This window comes from Drosophila pseudoobscura, chromosome X (genome assembly GCF_009870125.1).
Source record: "Drosophila pseudoobscura strain MV-25-SWS-2005 chromosome X, UCI_Dpse_MV25, whole genome shotgun sequence".
NCBI lineage: Eukaryota > Metazoa > Arthropoda > Insecta > Diptera > Drosophilidae > Drosophila > Drosophila pseudoobscura.
The window spans coordinates 40,035,874-40,056,681 of NC_046683.1; the positions used below are offsets into that span (position 1 = coordinate 40,035,874).

A 20,808-nucleotide genomic window follows, 5' to 3' on the forward strand; every position below is an offset into this window, starting at 1 on the left:
TTCTACCTCACGCCCAATGGCTGACTCAATGGCTTTTCCGTAGGCCCGTTTGCTCAAGTCGCATCTTCACAATGAATACTAGTAATGCCGCATAATAGTCGCTGACTAAGTGACATTGTTGCAGCTTAAGAAAGATCAGACAATGAGCTCTTCGCTAGTTGAAATTGAGCTAAGGTTGAGGCTGAACGTTGATGCTGTGCCATTGTGCAATGTTTGCAGAGCCATGGATCGGAGTCTATCGTTTCGATTCGCCATAGTCATTGACAGCGGCACAAAAGAGCATCGAACTTGTGCTGTGACCAATATTTCAATTGCTGTCGATACCAAAAGATTTTAGAGGAATCGAAACCAGCGAAATCCTTGAGAACTGACAGTCTTTTCTTTACCAACCATTTGAAAATATGTGGACAGATGATGAGAAAAATCACAGTACCAATGAGCATCCCCTAACTAAAAGAATAACACCATCGTACGACTTCTTATTCCTAAAGAGCCTTCTAAGCTCCCAAGCGATCATGGCTGTAGTTCCCGAATGGATACGTACTACAATCAATTAAAGCTTCTCCGACCTTTTCCTTCAGACTCTTCTCTCCATCCAAGGGTATCTATCAAAGCAACCGAAAACAACTTTCGACAATGCAACAATGATTGCGAATGAAGTTTTTGAGCATTCAGCTATATGTTTGCTGTTTTATCGTTATCTCTGCTGCCTCTGCTGCCTCTGTGCTCTGTTTTGTGTGTTTTTGACAAAGCGGATTACAAAATCCCACCTAAAAACACAAACTCTTGTTATGCCATTTCTCTTTTCGCGCTGGCCCCAGCCCCAGCCCCAGCCCCAGCCCAGTCAAAGTCCCAGTCCCAGTCCCAGTCCCAACCCAGACCCAAGCCCCAACCCAGACCCGAGCGAAGACAAGTTAATGCGCCAATTAAATTGCCACTACTCGCGGACCCCTTGGCGTATCTTTCTCCTCCGTATCTCTCGGCTAGCCAGCCCTCGATCTGCAATTGTTTCTATGCAAATTTTATGTTTCGATCGGTTCGTGCCTTTGTGCAGGGCATAGAAATCATTATAATACTCATACAAAAGCCAGACACGATGCCCCACAATAAACGCCATAAAACTTATTCACTCAAAATGAAAGGCCTCTGGAATGGACCTAGCTCTGGCCTGGACCGGACCGGACTGGACTGGAATCGAATGGAGTGGATGGGACCATCATCATCTCTGGCAGCGGCCAAAAGTTGCGCCAATTTTTTATGACTTTGAACTTGAACTGGAAATCGGACAGAAGACAGAAGAATAGCCAGAGGCATGGAAGAGTCAAGTCTCTTGTCTCCAAAGAAAGGCCAACAAGCTGCAAGCGAAAGGTCTGTGTCTGTGGATTGGGGAGCCCTTTGTGAAAGGTGCGATCTCCCATGGCGAGGCAAGGTCAGTCGTCGGGTTCTCACGGAGTTGAATGATGCGTAAAGATAGTTTGAAGCTGTAGATTACACTACAATGGAAATATAATACTCTATGGAGGAATAACGCGGAAATATATTGAAATAGTGCCAAGTACGAGTAGTGTAATTCAATTACACTGGTAACCATAACAAAACAGACATCATTCGCTGCTAATTAAATGAAAAAGAGTCTGAAATACATTATCGATATTGCTTAAAAATTACAAAACGAAGTTCTTACAGCTTGAAAAAATTTTAAATTTGTTGAAAATTAAGGAATTTTTTTGGGTTTCAAAGACTATGAATACAATTGTACATACATATGTGGGAATGGGAATTTCTTACAATAGACAATAAATACATCCAGAAGATGAAATACATATTTTCTTGGGAAAACAAATTGGATAATCATTGCAACCAGAATGAGAAAAACAAGATTGTATGAAACTGTATGTAAACTTCTGTGGTGCACTTAGATACCCTGGCCTCAGTTTATATTTATGCACGTATATTTATGTACTTATATATCTATAAAATATTCAATGCAAGCTAATCCATGGTAAGATGGCAGCAAGGAGAACGTACGATTTTCACTAGAAGAGAACTGGCGATGAATGCGTGGAGGGAGAGAAAGGTAGAAAGGGAGGTGATGCGCTCTCTTTGATTACATGCCAGACAGAAACCCCACCCTTAATTGCTAAGCCACCTTGGGAGAAAGGCAGAGCTCACGAGGCGGAAAGGGCTTCTTCATTCGGGCTTCAGGTAAATAAGATAATTCTACAAATGTGAAAGTCCTACTAACACAGTTGAAGCATAAGAAGGGATAAAGTATACATAGAATGTTTACATATAATGCCTTGAAGAGTACAAAGAGTACGAACAAAATCTGGCAGAGTATAGAGCGGTTGGGTGACAACCTCAGGTAAGATCCTCATTAGCGTGTAATACGATGCTTTTAAGCACCCCTCGTGTTATTAGATGATTCGAACTTTCCACGAACATTCGAAAAAAACAACCCATCTGCCACTTCCCCACAGAAACACACACACACAGTTTACAGTTGAACAACAAATGCGAAGATCTTTCTATCTGCTCTTGTAGTAAGTATCTGCAGCAGTTTGCTTACAGCTGAGGCAATATCCCAGGCAACCTACACCTTCAGACACAGACACAGACACACAGACACCCCATTCACACACACACACACACACAGAGATACTCATGTGGACGTGCGGTGTCATTGCTGGTGAACTCGTCCACAGAGATCGGAGATCGGATCGTTCCGCACGCTCTGCCCTCGACTCCAGCCACCAGCCATCAGCTACCAGCGCCAGCACCAGCTCTGAATCCAAATCCGAGTCCAAATCCGAGACCGAATCCGAATCCGGCGAGTGACTCCGCTGACTGACTGGCCAAGTGGCTTGATGCAACCCAGACGAAGACGAAGACCAAAAGTTTTAGCTGTGGTTGTGGCTGTATTAGTGGTGAGTTGTTGATGGTATTGGTGGAGCTGGTGGTGCTGCTGCGGTTGGCAAAGTGTGCGATATAAAACCCGCGAGCATCGCCAGCGCCATCCACAGTACAAGGCGCGACTTTTGAACGCTGGCATCGCAGCTCCATCCGCACAGACTCCACTTTATCGATATCGGGCACGGCACCCACCAACGACGAGTATCTGCCCCATTCGGTTGTGCCTCCTCCGCCCCTACTAAGTATAGCTGTTTGTTTTTTTTGTGCCACGAAATTCGGGAGAAGAAAGTGCCGCCAAATTGGATACATACGATCTCTAGACAAAAGTACAAGTGCGTGAGAAGTCGCTTTGAATGTGCATTGTTCGCTCATTGGCGTAGGAGGAACTGCCCGAGACAGCCATGCGATTGGCATTGATACTGGTAAGATTCCGTGATGGGGTGGATTGCACAATCTCCCGGAAGAGATCTACAGCCGCTCCCACTGTCCCAACCATTGCCCCAACCCCCTTCAACTCTACTGGCTCAGGCTGCCTCCCCCTCTTCAAGCCTGACAAATTAATTTGCATTCCAGTTGCAGTTTCCAGTTGCTCAGCCGGCTTGGCTTGGTCAGCTGCAGCTCTGCGGGAAACCGGGAAAACCAAGCCACAGCCACAACCACGGCGCCCCGCCCCAGGCAGTTCACTGATCTGGTCACAGGATGCAATGAACTCCGGTCTCTGGCTCTCAGACGGAATAGAGTGGCAGTGGCGATTCCTTTTAGATATCGACCTCCTCGCTTGGCTGCACCTTTACTGTAGCTGTCGCTGTCGCTACCACTGGCACTGGCACTGCCCTTGCCCTTGTCCATCAATCTCGGACCACAGCGAAGGGCCGGCCATCACATGGCATCAGAGATTGGCTGATAATTGGACGAGACCTTAGTCTGGTCTGATCACCCCAGAGAATGGCCACTCTGTGGGGATTGTGGCGCAACCAGAACTCGTTTCCCCCCGCCAGTTGCTGCCTCTTTCTCTCTCTCTCTCTCGTTCTCTCTCTCATGTGGTTACATAAAGTTATTACCATCTGAAGTGGGGGATTGGACCGCTGGGGGCTGGCTCTTGCTTTGGCTTTGGCTTTGGCTCTGGCAGGATAATCTGGGCTTGTCTAATTTACATTTTATTGTTTTGTGCCTGGCTTTAATGCTGCTGCTGTTGCCACAAGTAATGTTGCCACAAGTTATGTTGCAGATGATGTCGATGATGCAACAACGAAAGCCAAGCAAAAACAGTAACAAAAACTAAACACAAACCCACCAAACTGAGCAAAAATTCGAGTCCGACTAATTTGCACGCGTTGCGTGACGATCGTTTGCCTCTGCCTTTGCCTCGAGCTGGTGTGGTTTCTTTGATGTTGCAGCTGTTGATTTTTGATGATGTACAAGCGACTCATCCCCCGAGTGGGCGAGAAAGCACCAGAAACAGCAGAAGCACACATGTCATCTGTAGAGTAGAGTGTGGGGCAGATTTTAGGACTAACCGATTGCCATACCTGCAAGAGCATTATCCATGGCAATGCATAGTATCTTCTCAGCGGATCCATTCTGTTGTAAAGTGAAAGGCAACCCCAAAGAGCCGAATGCAATTAAATTAAATTATTACAGAAAATAGTTGGCAAAGATAAATCAATGCTGGAGAGACAGATCCGAGTAGTTGCTGCTGCCGGACCATAGATTATATAAACAACTGCACCAGCAGCAGCAACAGCAGCATGAGCAACTTTAGACCTCCTCCTCCATCGCCGATCCCCCGTACGGTAGGCAGGCAGCTCTTCTGTTCGGGCTCCCACAGCTCACATGCTAACATTTGACAAGAAATTTGCTGCCTTTGTGGCGGCGCTTGTTGTGTGGCAAGTCTGCCGAAAAACTCTTCCTGCTTAACAAGCTACGAAACAACAACGAAACGAGGCAACGACAGTCACCGCAACATAAGCAGAACCCAACGAAAACAAGAAGAGAGCTATTAAAATGACTTGACACACTGCCCCAGTTTTCGGGCTTTTGCACACACATCGCACACATCAGACACTCGAGTGAGCGCTCTATGTGGTACTCTACCAAGCGGTTATTGAGTGACAAAATGCAATTAAAACTTAGCTATCCGACAGCTCCTTGTTGCTGGTCAGGCATTGCTTTTGAAATTCCATACGTATGCAGATATATAGACTGGGAGTGGGTTTGCAGCAATTAAAAAGGGATTAAAATATCGATTACAGATGCAGTTTGATTTTGCAATGGGCTTATCAATTATAGGCTGGTGGGATTGTTGGTGTAAATGGAAAATGAAATTTCCCCATCAATTTGAAGACTTATTTCGATCGCATTCGATTCATATTTCGATATTTGCAACATATCAAAAGAATTCCATGACCAATTCGATTATTTTTGATATGATATATATATATATATCGCTTTGCATTCCACATAAGCATCATATCAGAAGATTCTACAAGCATCATCATCAATAAATCAACTTTTTTAACAAATAATCACCATTTATCGATAGCTATCGATCATAATCGATTCCTCATTAGTTGGCAGCTTATCCATAACTCATCGATAACCTAAGCCATTAACCTATCTGTCACCATCTGGCCGGCACAAAATACACACACACAAAATACTAAAGACACGACGAACCTGCTGAGATGAGATCGAGCCAGATTCGATTACAACACTACATGACTAGCCGCGTCTTTGCCGCAGCTCCCTCCCTACCGCTCCTAAAAAGCACCGCAAGCATTCACTTGACGAAATGTCAAAAGTGAAACCTTTAATATGCCCCCAGATTTGAGTTTGATCGCGGCAGCGCATTGATCATTTAACGATCGACATCGGCATCGACATCGATATGGAGATCGAGATGTTGAGATTGAGATCATTGTCGATCGCCTCCGTCTCCGTCTCTGTCCCTGTCTCTCACCTTGGGAAGAAACAAAGCGATGGCTAGACAAAAGCCACTCGTACCCGTGTCCAAACTAATGCTGATGCTCCAATGCTTTTCTTTTCTGATCTTACAGTGCACCCTGAGTGCGGCCGTGTGTCTGGCCAGTGGCTTGGGTCAGCCGGAGGCGCCCACCAAGGCATCCAGCTACCCCAAGAAGGTGACGACGCTGAAGAAGCGACCGACCAAGACGCCGACCGCGGCGACCACTTCCACATCGGGCAGCACCACATCCGGCAGGGGGGGAACAAGCAGCAGTGGGACGACCACCAAGCCGAGCAAGCCACGCGTGAAGATCGGGAAGACCACCAGACCGAGCACCGTCACTAGAGGCAGCACCAAGGCACCCGCCTTGGCCGCGAGCTTTAGCAACCTGCCCGCTGATGATCTGGAGTTCATCAAGGAGCTGGACAAGCAGTTCAAGCTGCATGGGGACAAGATCAAGATCAAGGTGGAGCGGGACAATTCCACGGGTAGTGGCGGCAAGAACAGCAAGCGGACGATCGAAGGAGATCTGGGGTGAGTCATCTAATCAACCAACCAATGCAACTCTAACCAAACTCTAATCATGGCAATCTATTGTAGATATGGCTATGCCCATCAGGGGTACGACTACACGCCGCCCAAGTTCATGTTCTATCCGTACTCCCAGCACGACATTCCGGCCACAGAGGCGCCACTAGATACCTATGGGAGCTATGCTCCCTCCGGCTTTGCCCATCCCCAACCGCAGGAGCCAGAAGAACCGCAGGAGCACCAACAGCCACCGCAGCAGCAACAGCAGCAGCACGTGACAAGCGTGACCATCGAGCCCTCGTATTCCTACGAGCTGAAGCCACAGACTACCTACGAGACACAGCCCCCACATCCGACACAGCCCCAGGAGCACCAACCGCATCAGGCGCATCCAAGCCATGGCCTGGAGCAGCCCCAGATCGATCTGCCTCAGGAGGAGGAGCATGCGGATCAGGGCGGCTACCAGGAGCCCGTCATCGTCCTGCGCATCCCAGGCCCCGCAAAGTACGCAGCCCATCTCCAGACCCTGTTGCAGCAGTACCTGGAGATCCGAGCAGCCCAGTACTTGAGCCTGCTCCAAGAGGCCGAGCAGCACCAGCAGCAGCAGCAGCAACACCATCAACACCAGCAGCAGCAGCAACCTTTGGATCTCTCGCAGCAATATGGTGCCCCCGATCAGGGGCCCTACCATCCCGATGTGAGCTATTCCCACCAACTGGCGCCAACGCCCCAGCCAGTACAGTATGCGGCCATCGACGATGTCTACCAGAGCTACAAGGGACGCCACCAGCAGCAGCAACAGCATCAGCAGCAGGTGCAGCAGTACGAACAGCCACCGCACGAGGCCTACTATACGCCAACAGGCTACCAGCAGCAGACACAGTTCTACTACGCCCAGCCGCAGTCCCATGGCCATGGTCAGGGCCAGGCACAGCCGCAGCTCTACCTGATAGCCATGGCCCCACAGCCGGAATATGTCGATGCAGCCCCGCAGGCGGACTACGGCGAACCGCTGCCACATCAGCCGCAACAGCAACATCAGGCACAACAGCAACCGATCTATGTGCCCGAGTCAGAGCCACCCACTGCCCCCGAGGCGGAGCACGAGCAGGAGCAGGAGCACAGTCTCCCCATCACGGAGAACAATCCGCGGCCCACCCACACCAAGGTCATATTCAATTCGCACCCCAGCCACATGTACCCTACCCTGCGCCAGTACTCCCAACAGCAGCAGCAGCAGCAGCACCACCACCAGGAACAGCAGGAGGAACAGCAGGAAGGCGCCTCCGAGGAAAGTGCTCCGTCTCAGCAGCCGTACAACTACCATGCCCACGGCCTCAAGATGCGCCAGGGCAAGCGTTCGGCGAAGGCGCACCCCGAGGCCGCGGCGGCAGCAGTCGGCGACCAGCGGCTGCAACAGATCCGGGAGTACGTGCGGGAGAAGCTCGGTGCAGAGATGGGCTCGGCGGTGGAGTACAAGACGACGCAGCTGCTGGAGGGCTAAGGGCTCATCCATTCTTAGTACTATCTCGTAATCGTAGTCGTAATGCTGTTGAAGTTGCTTCTCGTGCCTGAAATCCGTTCATTAGTATTTATTCTGCCCAACCCCCTGTGGGATTGGAGTTTCTCCAGATATCGGATTACTACCAATCCACATTGGTGATTGGCCATCCATCAATCCATTGCATACTTATCGGCGGCAGCTATGTGAGCAGCCCAGAAGTATGCAGTGGTTTTTCTAAGATCGAATTACTACCGTTTGCATATTCCGCCCAGACGTATGCTGTGGTTTCTCGATGACCCGGGCTCACCTCATCTCCGCCTGCGCTTTCATTCTCATTTATTATGTGTTATTTGTTTGGTTTTTTTTTTTGTTAACCACAAAAATGTGCTGAAAACGTGTGCAATAATTAGTTTGTAACGAAACGTAGTTCTTGAATTTACATATCTGTACTTATATTTTTACATAATTAAACGAAACAAAAATCAATTTGCAAGCAACACCAAACAGGGCGCTGGGGGGTGCTTCCACCGATGGGAGGGGGAGTGCTGTAAGTAGTCACGGAAGTCACGCACGAAACCCATAAAAATAGCCAGCTAGCATCGATTGCAGCTGGCGAAATGAAACTCCAAATAACTCGAGTGCTAAATGCCAATCATTACGAGTATTTGGTTGCACTCGTAATCGAAAACACGCAAAACACCTAAATCACGATCAAAATATACAATAGGAAATGTACTGCTGAACCATTCGGAATGGGTGGGGAAGACGGTTTTAAAATAGATCTTGAGGATCAACACAGATCCATCATGCACTTTAAGAGTGGGATTAATGGGAGGGTAGTGGTTGTATATCAAACTGATTGAGGTAAGGGAAGCCTGTGATCAAAGATCTGAACTTGGAAAGTTCCTTTTTCTGATCTACTGATGATCTTATCTTCTTACATGGTCACGTTGATCTATTACGATTAAGAAACTGGTTCAGAACTAAAAAAAACTAAGGAATCATCTATTTACTGATATTTCTGGCCGAGTTAGTTGTACTCTTACTTCCGGAAAATCTGTCAATCGTCAATGTTCAATAAGCCTCTGAGGCTAAACTTTCATTCCTTCTTCATTAGATAAACATTCTGATCGCTATCCTACATCTCCCCTTGATCGCTCTTCAAAGTGTCTGTTCAGCTCCGCTAACTCCTCACCCTAACTCCTCTCTTTATCCTCCAGTGATCTAGTGATCTAATATATTGCAATTGCAGTTCCAGAAATAACTACAACTCCCAATGACTTTCACATAGTTTCCGACAAATTGGTGGCGTTTTTTCCTTGCCACATTGGGTTGCAAAATTGCGGCCAAACGCTGTTTACGTAAAGATCCCCATCGACAGCAGCAGCAGGTATGGCCGCGAACAATTAGCATAATCAGCTGCCGCAATGGATGGTAAATTGTGCCAATTTCTATAATTTTGAAATGCGGCAGCGTCTCTTTCCACTTTCCACTCAAATTAAAAAAGAAGCTGAAGAGTGGAGAAGGGTACGGGTAGTGGAGAGCCACAAAATACTATGCCACTTCCGTAATCTTTGGTCGAGAGATTCCCCTATCGCATTCCCCATTTGCATACTCTGGTCTTCCTGCCCATCGACTGATGGGCTGATGTCTGATCTGCGGCTTCCCGGACAGCTGGTTGTCCGCTTCTTGGAGCTCTGCCCAGGCCGGGCCCCGCCCTGGATGGTGGAAATCGAAAGTTTCTGGTTGTCATTGCTGTCACGGATTGCCGGGGGCCGGGAAGTCTGCCAAGAGCCCACCTCTGGCACCACAGCCCCATCTTATTCAATCTGATTCAAGTGATGAAAAACTTTCAATTGGGAGCGACTGCCGCTTCCCAGCTGGAGCGGTGCTTCCTTCTAATGAATCACTGCCATTTCCGCTCGACTTCCAGAGATCCAGAAAAAACCGCAACCGAAATGAAAAACTCTCGTTATGATCTAAACGACCTCCCCCAACAATGGACCCATAAACCAACCAAGCAACTGCAAGAAATTAATAAGCTTAAAAGTTGCCAGAGATGGTGTCGGAGAGCCGGTGTCTCCTCTCAGCCACAAAACGTAATATTTCAAACATTTTCCAAAGCGTTGTAGCTACCGCCACAGTGGTACGAGTATTGGAGAAATCTTTATGAATTTGAAAATTGTCCCATAGTATATACATATGTATTTGTGTGTTCCAAGAGCTGTGCAGCATTCATTCTCTAAGAAAAAAAACACCTTTCTTGATCTTAGATATGGAAGAAACCTTTCTTTTCAATATATACATATTTTCCACCTCATCATAATAGTCATCCAAGCCAGCCAAACCATCACTGACATGGCCTTTGGCCTTACACTTGTCCCATCCAGACGCTTTCTTTAGCAGCTGCCCGACCCAACCAGACATTAATCGAATGAATGAAAGAGCAGTCTCCGTTTAAGACTTAACCTGTGGATCTCTGGCCCCACTGTTCGGGTGGCCTACGTCATCGTTTGCTGGCCGTTTATCGATTGCGCTAGCTGTTGTCTGTTGGACGTCTGTCTTGCACTTTTTCTGCCGCTGCCGCTGTCGCTGTCGCTGTCGCTGCCTCTGTTGCTGGCGTTGCCATTGGATTTGTGGTGGCTGCAGCTTTTGGCCACATAACGGGGCATGGATCGCAATCGCATTCGCATTCGGTTGTTGGCCAGGTTGTTGATCTTCACAAACACAAACACAAACAAACACACACACATGTGGACGGGGGGGAGGGAGACTGCCGCCAGCTTTTCGCTTTGTTTCGCTTTTGATTATTACGGCCATTATCGCTGGCGTTAAGTGTGGCAAGTGTTTCGGTGTTCGTTTCGCTTTTTGTTTGCCTGCTTCTCCCACCAGAATATTAAAATATAAATCATACGCCCTGTGGGGCACGTAAAATGAATTTCATGGCAATTCGTGAGCCAAAAAGCCCAGAGCCAAGCTCTCAAAAACCAATCAATCGGCAGCACCACCCTCTATTCCCAGCGATCGCTTTCGATCCTTCTGGCTAATGTCTAAGGTCTCGTAATCTTGAAATTGGAATCAACATTGTTGCCTGGTATTTTCTATGGCTGCAACTGCAACATTTGATGGAAAATCATCATAAATCTTGCAGCCACTCTCTGCCTCACTCCTTGTTAATTATTATGCACTGAATCAGTGACCATGAAGACAAACACTTGGCCAGCCACCCATCCACCCATCCAACCATCTACCATCTCGTATCCCATGCGCCTGCCATGCGGCTGCTGCGCATGCGGTTTCATGCGGTTGAGGCACCTCTTTTGGAATACAGTCTCTCGGAAACAGCTTGAGGGGAAAACCCAGGAATATTTCACTTGTACGAGACCAAACTAATTGAGGACCAAGCATCCTGATGAAGCATCCTTCAGGGCTACATCAAGTGGAGCCCTGACATTGCTTGACAGATTACCGATATCCAAAGATATCAACCTCTGGAGTGGAGTGGGGAAGCCGCTCCCTGATCGATTAGCTGTCGCTTAGACCAATAAATGCCTTTGCTGGCGAGGATTTTACAAGTCAATTACAGGTATTAAAACCGTTTCGAGCCCCAAACATTTCATTGAACTGTTTGTCTGTCTATTTGGCTTATGGCTTAATTGGCCATCAAAGTCGCAACTGAAGCCGAGAAACCAGTTCTACCGTTTTCCCGTTGTGTGGAAGAGCAAAGAGTAGTCCATGATCTCAGAGTCGAGGTTCGGGAATCGGGGATCGGGGATCGGGAGGGTCATTATGGGTGTACATATCACGCATACGCCAGTGCGTTTTCGTCGATTGCCTCGTTACAATTTTTACAATTTGAATTGTCATCGAAAGTTAATCTCTGTGCACTTTTCTCTCTCTTTGTCTCTCTCGCTCTCTCTCTCCTTTTCTCTCTCCGTATGTTTGTGCTTTTTTCTTTGGCCTGCACATTCGCATAAATTTTCCGCTGCAACGGTCTGCATCATTATAAAAGCCGCACTGCGCCAGCGTGCCGCAAACACTTGCACCACAGACCCAAACGCGTTCGCACCAAACGTCTGCGATTAGAGCGCGTCAGCATCGTCATCCACGGACTAGTCCTCAGCTCATCCTCATCCAGAAGTGCTCCACAATCAGAATGGACAGTGCTCCATTCAATCGCAGCCGCGGCCTGCTGTGCCTCTATATGCTGTTACTCGTAAGTAATCCTCAAGGCAGACCCATCCCCGAAATCCGGCGCAAGGAGTGCTTTTTGTTCTTGTGAAACGTGATTCCTAGAACGGATAAATGAAAATGTGAAATGTATTTTGGCCGTTATATAGTGCCCTGCCGGGAACATGCAACATTTCGTTCGGTTTGTCTCCAAGAAATCCTGCAGAAAGTCCTGTTAAATAAAGTGTTTCGAAAGGTTCTATCATCATAAACAGATACTGTTCCTTCAAAGTGGATAACTGTACTATATTTTCAAGACCCAATAAGATCTCTAAAGTAACCATTGGACACACAAAGGAGACCGGAAAACATTGGTTGAAGGATATTTACTCCCAAATGGTTAGCAGATTCTCCATTCAACCCACAAATCGATTCAGAGCTTTATTTGAAACCATTTGCATAGATGATTTTTATTTGGTTCTATGGGTCCGACAGACATTAAATGAAATTAACTCAGACAATGGATCGATGATCTTATTTTTGTGTATGGTTTTATGTTTTCTATTTATCAGTTTATCCATATTTGGATATTGATATTAATTCACACAGCGATCCACAACGATCCACAGCACATACTATAAACAATTGCGTGCCGCAATCACTTCATGCCACAAAATGTTTCACTCACCCCTCTGCCTGCCCCTCTGCCACAACATCTCCATTTTCCATCCACCATCCTCCATTGAATCGACCAACGATCTTTGGGCCATTGAACCTAAGAGAGCGAGAGCAATCATTTAGAAATTGCAATCACCCTGTTGTTTCACCACCCCCCCCTCTTTGTCTCTTTGCCTCCTTTCCGTCTTTCCCTCCCTACCCCTCCATGATCGACAAAAGCGAAAGTAAATACGCTAAAAATATAGTAGACTTAATTAGTTTAATTGGAAAATGAGTGTATACACAACAAATTGGAGCACTTTTCCGATGAATTTCGATGACAATTTGCCGTGAAATTGATCAGCCACGCCCCTTTTGCACCTCTCCCTTGCAGATGTCAACACTGTGTAGCGCTGTGTCCGTCACCACAGGAACTTCGGGGCACAGCCACAGCCGCCGCCGTTCCGGAGGAGGAGGTGGAGGGGGTCTGACCCTGGTGGAGGACTCTGTACCGGATCAGCTGGCCCTCGCAGGACGCACCCACACCAGGCGAGGGTCCAGCCATTCAGTGCTCCACAGCAGATCCAAAGAGACGCCCAACAAAGGTGAGTGCCAGAGAGAGGCGCGAAAAACAGATTTCAATTAAAGGCCGCTGCAGCACTGAAACCAAAAACACCTGAAACCCTCTCCCCCTTTCCCAGATTATGCCTACGGACAGGTGGAATTGAATCTGGTGCGACCCGAACCTGAGACTCTGTATCCCAGCAGTCTGAGCACGACCACAGCGGCAGTTGCAAGTGGAATTCGGGTGGGTTCTGGGCCATCAGCAGCAGCATCCGCAGCAGCAGCAGCAGCAGCTTCGATGAACCATCAGGATGCGATCACGCTGGAGGATTCGCAGAGTGCCGCCGAGTATGTGGCCAATGCTATTAAGCTGGCCTACAAACAGCCACAGATACAGATCCAGCAGCCACAGCCACAGATCCTAACGCAATCGCAGGCGGCCCCAAAGGAGCCCAAGGCTTCATCAGAGCAGCCGCAGAGGGATGTGGAACGGGAACGAGAACTCCTGGAGCTGCACTTGCAGAAGGAGCTTCAGGCGCAGCAAGCTCCCGCTCCAGTGTACGAGAAGGAGCCCGTGACCCGCAGCTACGAGCTCTACGAACAGGGAGATCCGTCGATCCAGTCCCAGCCCCAAACGGGGGAGATCGAGCGGCAGTATCGCACAAAATACTACAACTATGTCCCGTATCCGCCGCCGCAGCTGTACCGCAATCTCGAAGCGGAAGCCGAGGAGAAGGTGCGGGTGTCCGCCTCCACGGAGATACCCAAGTCGGAGATCATGAAGCAAATCGAGAAGTCGGTGATCAAGTACATGAAAGAGCTGGAGGCAGAGGGCAAGATTCTGAGCACGCCCCAGGAGCAGCCGCAGTCGATGCCCCCTCCGCTCATCAAAACATACTACAAGCCGGCATCCGCCTCCATTTCTGTGTCCTCGGCGGCTCCATCCTCCTCCTCAGCAACCTCTGCGTCCTCGTCGATCTCCTCGATTTCCGATGAGAAGCGCTACAGCAGCAGCACGGTGAGACCGAAGTACACTCCGCCGCCGGGACAGGGTCGCCAGCAATCGTCGTCTTACCACCAACATCATCCCTCTGGCGGTCAGGTGACGGCGCACCACCATCATCAGCAACAGCACCAGGCCAAGGCTCATCCTCATCTCCACTCGACCTCCCACTCCCAGTCGCACACCCAGCCCCAGTCCCAGTCTCAGCCCCACTCTCCGTCGCACTCGCAGCCACAGTCGCACTCCCACGCCCAGTCAAAGCCCCAAGTGCAGCACTTCCAGTCCGAGACGGAGACCGCCTACCAAGCGCCCGATCTACCCGTAGACGAGCTCAGTCCCAATGTCGAGTTCATCTACAAGATCAAGACGCGGGCACCGCTTCAGACGGCCACCGTGAAAACGGTCTCCAAGCCGTACACGCTGCCCCTGAAGAGCACGGAGCACTTTGACCATGGCGCTGCCCTCAAGAATATCGAAGAGTTCGATCTGTCCCATGTGGTCAGTGGGTCAGAGCGGGAAAGGGAGCGGGAACGTGAGCGGGAGCGTGAGACGGGGGAAGACCAACAGCTGCAACACCACCACCAGCATACCCGGGGATCCGGCGGGAAGCCCCACAAGCTGTATTTCAACTCTGAGATCTACCACGACATTAACTCGCTGCCGTTTAAAGGCGAAAAAGTGCGACACGACCCGGAAGCGGAGCGGGCGATCCACGAGTACCGTCAAAAGCTAAAGTCGGCCGCCGGAGACCTCCATCCGGACTACAAGGGCTACACGGGCTACTTTGCTGAGCCGGATCCGGAGTCAGAGCGCGAGGAACGGGAGCAGGCCAAGCTCCAGCTGCAGCTGCAGTCCCAGGAGGACGGTTACCCCATAGTCAATCCCTATCCCTATCTGCTTAAGAAGGAGCCGCTGGGGTCCAAGTACGAGGAGGAGCATGAACCCTGGCCAGAGCAGCCGCTCCGACTGGTCCACACACACGGCCACCCACTCGGCCACAGCCACGCCCACGCCCATGCCCATGCACATGGCAAGGGACAGCACAAAGGGCAGGGCCAGGGTCAGGGTCAGGTTGGTGGGATCAACAGCAGCCTTGAGTACGACAGCTACAGCCCTAAGTTCAACAATAATCCCGAGGGCTACGGCTACCAGCATACGTACAAGGGCTCCTCTGGAGGGACGCTGCCCGCCGGTGGCAAGCGTGGCAAGCGGGGCGGCAGCGGAGCCGGCTCCAGCGGCGGCGGTGGCAATGTCCACCCGATTCCGGGCAAGAAGCAGCTGCGGACGAGCGCCGCCAGTGCGGGTGGCGATCTGGAGGCCAGCCTCGCCCTGAGGCCCCCACCCAAAAAGTAGTTCGCCCCCAGTCCCCCCTCTCATAGCTGATTTTATGCAACATTTTGTTGATTGTTGAATGTATTTTTTTTGCTAGTTACTCTAAGTATTTTATGATTATTTATTTTACGGCCAGCTGCCCAGACCCGGGACCCAAAACCGGTGCTTGTCAGCATACTAGAAAAGCGCAAACAAATTACCCAGTAATAAACAAATACTAAATGCGAAATTGGAAATTGGAAAGTGTTTTCCCTGCACAGTAAGGAAGGTTAGCCGGAAAAATCAGCAGATTTTCGAATTTAAGGGGCTCCAATGTACGCTTCAACTTCGGATTGTCAGCTCTGTTCAACGATGAATGCAAAACCAAAGTTTCTCTAGCAGATCATTTATGCCGCGTTCACGCGGGACTGGATTATTGGGACAATATAGCCATTGTATCGACACAAATACAAAATCTTATAAAAGGCTATACAATTCTCTTTGCAACCCAACAAATGTTTGAGATATCAGAGCTTCAAGTGCCGATTGAATATTATGAAAGTGCTCAGTCACCAAATCGCGGGTTTTGAATTTTTAATTTACGATTTTGTGAGTACGTATATTTGCCTAATCGAAGAATGAGGATGTGAACTATCCATGCACTGTCGCACAGTAATATCTATTGGATTGAGATCGAATGATCGATCCGTCCGTCGCGGTCACAAAAAACAACAATTTTTGGACGAAATGCAAATAAACCTCCACTCTTCCAATGGTATGTTTTGGACATATGTATGTACATACGAGATCGTTCTCAGATCTTATGTTCGTGCAGAACGTCCACTCCCTCGTTTCGTTCGATGCTTTGGTGGCTGGGAACCCAATAGATCCGCACTGACTTTGTCGTGCTTAGGGTGTCTAGTGCTTCCCTGCTCGCCAAGACACTTCTGGAACTTACCGTGGACGATCTGTCAACGAATAAGTTAGTCTCATCGTGTGCTCGATTCGTTAGATGAGCAACCTCCTGAACTTTCCTGGTGGCAAAAACTTCCACTGGATTCGTAGTCGATCTTTTACCAGATCGCAGCGGTGCAGCGGCAGAGATACCGACAGAGTTTTTATACTTTGAATCAGCTGTGCGTGTTCGTGTGCCAACCAACCATCATTGCCTTTCAGATTAGATTGGTCTGGCAGCATAGGGGAATACGACCATTACTCATCATCAATTACGAGAACAAATGCTAAAACTAACGCAAAAATAATGCGAGTAATATAGATGCAACACCATTACTCACATAGACATTTCCATCAAAAGCGTCATAAGTAATTAGAAATAAATAAAATAAACTAAAATAAACAAAAATAAAATGCTTTTCCGCTTCCAGTAAAAATTTATTTATCATAATTTCGGCTCGTGATTTCCTCTTATAAGTAGTCTTTTTCTCCAGAGACTTTTTCAGTTTTAAAAAATAATTTTTTTTGTCTTTGATTTTGTTATAGGAGGTTTTCGTAAGAGATTGATTTCCAGTCTTTTTACCCTTTTGTACTTAGATAATTTTAGAGACTTTGAATTCATATTTTTACTCCCAACACGATATATGGACGGTCGATCAATTCCATCGATATTATCGATAGTGCCATCGATGGCCTTGCGCGGAAATATCCAAAAAAATACCGCCTTGCCCACTTTCTGCCAGTGCTGCCCATGCGCCCAGTGGCCCATCAATCGGCATTGAATCTGATTTCCCTTTTGCTTCATGATTCGCGTTTTGTTTTGCTCGGTGTTTCGCGCTCATATCATATCTGTGCGTATGTGTTTTTGTGTGGAATAGTTAAATATTTTTGCGTACATTTATGAAATGACCGCCTACGACCACCGCAGATTCCAGCTTCAGCCTCGTCGAAAAGTAAAAGTCCAGGCCCCTCAACCATTCCCGAATTTGTACTCAATTTCATATCTACGCCACATTTCCGTATCAGAATGCACTTCTAGATAAAGATGAAATAACTAATTGGCACATCTGTAAGTAAGCTGTTGCTAGCTTTAGATATTACGTGAGAAACTGGCAGCTATCGGCACAAACAGCATTCATCATCCCACAATTGTACTCTTTTTTTTGGTGTACTCGAATTTTGGCCAACGCTCACGCGCTGATTTGACAAGAGATCGTTTGAATTGATGTCGGACCTAGACCTACTCGTAGTAATGCTATAAAACGTATTTGGCGTGACTCGGCTTTGCCATTGCTCGCTCGCCACTCGACCAGCCGCCCCAAAGATGAAGCTCCGCGTGGTAAGTGCAACGCTTTGATCCTGCATCGCTTTGGCTTCTCCTACAGCTTCTGTTGTGCTCTTGTTGCAGTTCCTCCTTCTCAGCGCCGCCCTTGCAGCAACCACTGTCCAGGCCGTCGTCCAGCCGGGCAGGAATCAGCAGCTGTTCAACCACAACCGGAACGGATACCGCTACAACGGACCCGCCCACAAGTACCTGCCCGCCCAGGGGCCGCCCAGCACTGAAGCGGGCATCATCACTGGGCCCTGGCAATCTCATGGATCTCACGGCAATCAAATTCCACAATCCCTGGAGCACTCTCATGGGGCCAATCATCAACAGCAGCATGGCTACAACGGTCCCTACAACAACCAGTACTACGGGGGACAGGAGCAGCATCGACAAGAAGAGCACTCCTGGAAGCAGAAGCAACAGTTTGGACAACAGCAAAATCAACAACAGATAGGTGAGCCCTGGCAGTCATCTCAGGGACTTGGACAGGATCAAGGCTTCCAGCAGCACCAGGAGCAGCAGTACCACCAGCAGCACCAGCAGTCCCAATCACATCATCACCAAGGCCACCAAGAAGTGGAATACGCTCCCGAGCAGCAAGGCAGGCCAGGACAACATCATCAACAAGGCCTTCTCCAGCAGGAGCCACATCATCAGAGAGCTGAATCCTGGCAACCATCTCATGAGCAAGGCTTTCAGCATGAGCAACATCGTGAAGGGCAACATCAGCAGCAGCCACACCATCAGCAGGAGCACCACGATCAACAGGAGCAACAGCAGGGCGTCCATTGGCAGCCATCCGATTTTGCCCAAAATTCTGATAGATTTCCTTCGGCTCTCGCACATGCCACCAGCCATAAAACTGTTGCTGCTCCTGCCCGCGATATCAAGCTTGTTCCAGCTTATACTCTTTCTAGTTATTCGGACCAAGATCGCTTCATTGGATTGGATGCTCTCGACACTCGCCTACTGAGCCAATCCCTGCCAGAGGCCTACCAGCGGGTTCCTTTCAACACTGTCCAGCCCTCCAGCCACCAGCCACTTGGCCAGGTCCAAGGTCAGCGGCATGAGGAGCTGTTGGGGGGCTCTCCCCAGCAACAGGAAAGCCAGGGCTACGTTCAGATGCAATCGCACTCCTACGAGCTGCCTTCGTCCCATACCATGCAGCGGGAGTGGCCCCAGCAGCAACAGCAGCCTCATAACTCAGGAAATCGTCAGTACTCGGAAAGTGCCTTTGCTTTCTCCTCCAACCAATCCCCAGGTTCCAGCAGCCACTCGTCTAACCCAGCCGTTCACCCCTCGAACCCATCCATTCACTCTTCGAATCCGTCCTACTCCTTCCAGAACTCCTTGAGCCATCCCAGCCGCGAGTTCCAGCCGCCCTACTATAGATAGTCCTCATCCTTCATCCCCTGACGACTCACTGGGATCCATCGCATGCCATAAGATCCCTAGTCTGAGCATCTTGTTCCATAACTTCCCTGGACTTCTACTTCTGCCTTTCTTAGACCTGAAATGCATTTAGTTTGAGCATGAATTTACCTTTTAACTACCTTTTTTTTTGTACTATTTAATTCAATAAATTATGTCATGAGCAGAATGATGGCGTCACCAAATGGGGGGCTCTGGACCTTGGAGTCTGTTGGCCAAAATGCGAGCATGGCTAATTTGATTACGCGGATTCCCACCGTCAATCCGGATTCTGGCAAACTAATTGCCAGAATTTTGTAATTTGCCCACATTAATGCCAGTGCCTGCTGTTTGCGGCAGCTGCTGTGGCGAATTATGTGGCGATTAGAGATCCAAATTAGAGAAGATTCGTTTCTCGGGGGCTTCCGCTGTGGTACGTGTGGTAAAAGAGTGTGCAAAGAGGCGGAAAAGTGAAGGTAAAGCAAACAAAACACCAAGACACCAGACAGACCGGCAGACGCCCACACTGTCCCATAGTTTCGTTGTAGCGTTGCAGCAGAAATCATAACAAAAACAGCAGCATATTTGTGGCACGGCGTCAACTTTCTTTGCAGCTGCAGTAGGAAGCCGCCAAACGCCGGCCGCCAGTAAAGAAAAAATAATGCATTCACAACGCGAAGAGACGCTGCTATACCTTTCCAGAGACTTGTCACGCAAAGGGCATGATACATATATGTACATATACGTACTTAGATTAAAAGGCTATTTCATGTGTTTTCCATGTATAACACAAGCTTCTTTTGGCTGCAAGATGTGGTTCCGAAGGATAACTTTTAAGGGAAGCAATAAAAGGCTAAATCAATCAGAGGCTTCAGATTCACATATGTAGATGCCATGTGTTGTACCCTTTATACTCTTAATGGTCTTTTATCTGTTCAAACATCGGATGACATTGACGATATCTTATAGCAACAACCAAAAACAGTGTATCTACAGCTTCGGCGTCCTTCGTTATCTTTTTTACTGCTACTGCTGCTACCTGGTGCTGTTAATCTTTTTGGCACATTATTCGTTATGTTCATGCTTCGATTTCGATCAAGTCGAGTCATCAAAAATTGAAATGTTGCTGTCCGTGGTGCGAAAGCGGTCGCTGAGGGGCGACAGCGGCACTGGACAGTGGACAGTGGACTGTCAGTGCCAGTGGAGTGCAATACCGGATGACTTTCTTTTAGGTTGCAACTGCAACTGTTATACGATAAAGGGAAGCACTTCTGCCTGTATTTGTGATACCATTTTCTATGGCATAGATCCCATCTGCCACACCGGCAGCAACAGAGTCACAACAGTGCCACAGTTGTAGGCCCTCATGTGGAAAATTTGGCATTCGAAGGGCAGGGCAAGGCGGTGGATCTCAGTTACATGGATTGTTGATCAAGCCACTCTGAAGGCAACAAATTTGGATGTTGCAACATCATTTGCGCAAACTCAAAGAGCCG

General features: G+C 48.6%; 3 protein-coding genes across 3 annotated transcripts; all 3 read left to right on the forward strand.

Moving 5' to 3' along the window:
• Positions 1–2,980: 2,980 nt before the first annotated feature.
• On the forward strand, positions 2,981–8,399 carry LOC4815685 (putative uncharacterized protein DDB_G0271606). The gene is made up of 3 exons (XM_001355429.4): positions 2,981–3,335; positions 5,970–6,412; positions 6,479–8,399. The coding sequence occupies exons 1-3, from the start codon at positions 3,315–3,317 to the stop codon at positions 7,911–7,913; spliced, it is 1,899 nt and encodes a 632-aa protein (XP_001355465.3). The 5' UTR covers positions 2,981–3,314; the 3' UTR covers positions 7,914–8,399.
• A 3,543-nt stretch (positions 8,400–11,942) lies between these two features.
• Positions 11,943–15,871, forward strand: LOC4815634 (bromodomain-containing protein 4B). The gene is made up of 3 exons (XM_033384018.1): positions 11,943–12,129; positions 13,135–13,345; positions 13,442–15,871. Exons 1-3 carry the CDS (start codon positions 12,070–12,072, stop codon positions 15,658–15,660), a joined length of 2,490 nt encoding a protein of 829 aa, XP_033239909.1. The 5' UTR covers positions 11,943–12,069; the 3' UTR covers positions 15,661–15,871.
• Positions 15,872–17,805: 1,934 nt separating this feature from the next.
• Positions 17,806–19,502, forward strand: LOC4815524 (putative cyclin-dependent serine/threonine-protein kinase DDB_G0272797/DDB_G0274007). Its single transcript, XM_001355427.4, has 2 exons — positions 17,806–17,911; positions 17,981–19,502. The coding sequence occupies exons 1-2, from the start codon at positions 17,897–17,899 to the stop codon at positions 19,295–19,297; spliced, it is 1,332 nt and encodes a 443-aa protein (XP_001355463.3). The 5' UTR covers positions 17,806–17,896; the 3' UTR covers positions 19,298–19,502.
• Positions 19,503–20,808: the final 1,306 nt, after the last annotated feature.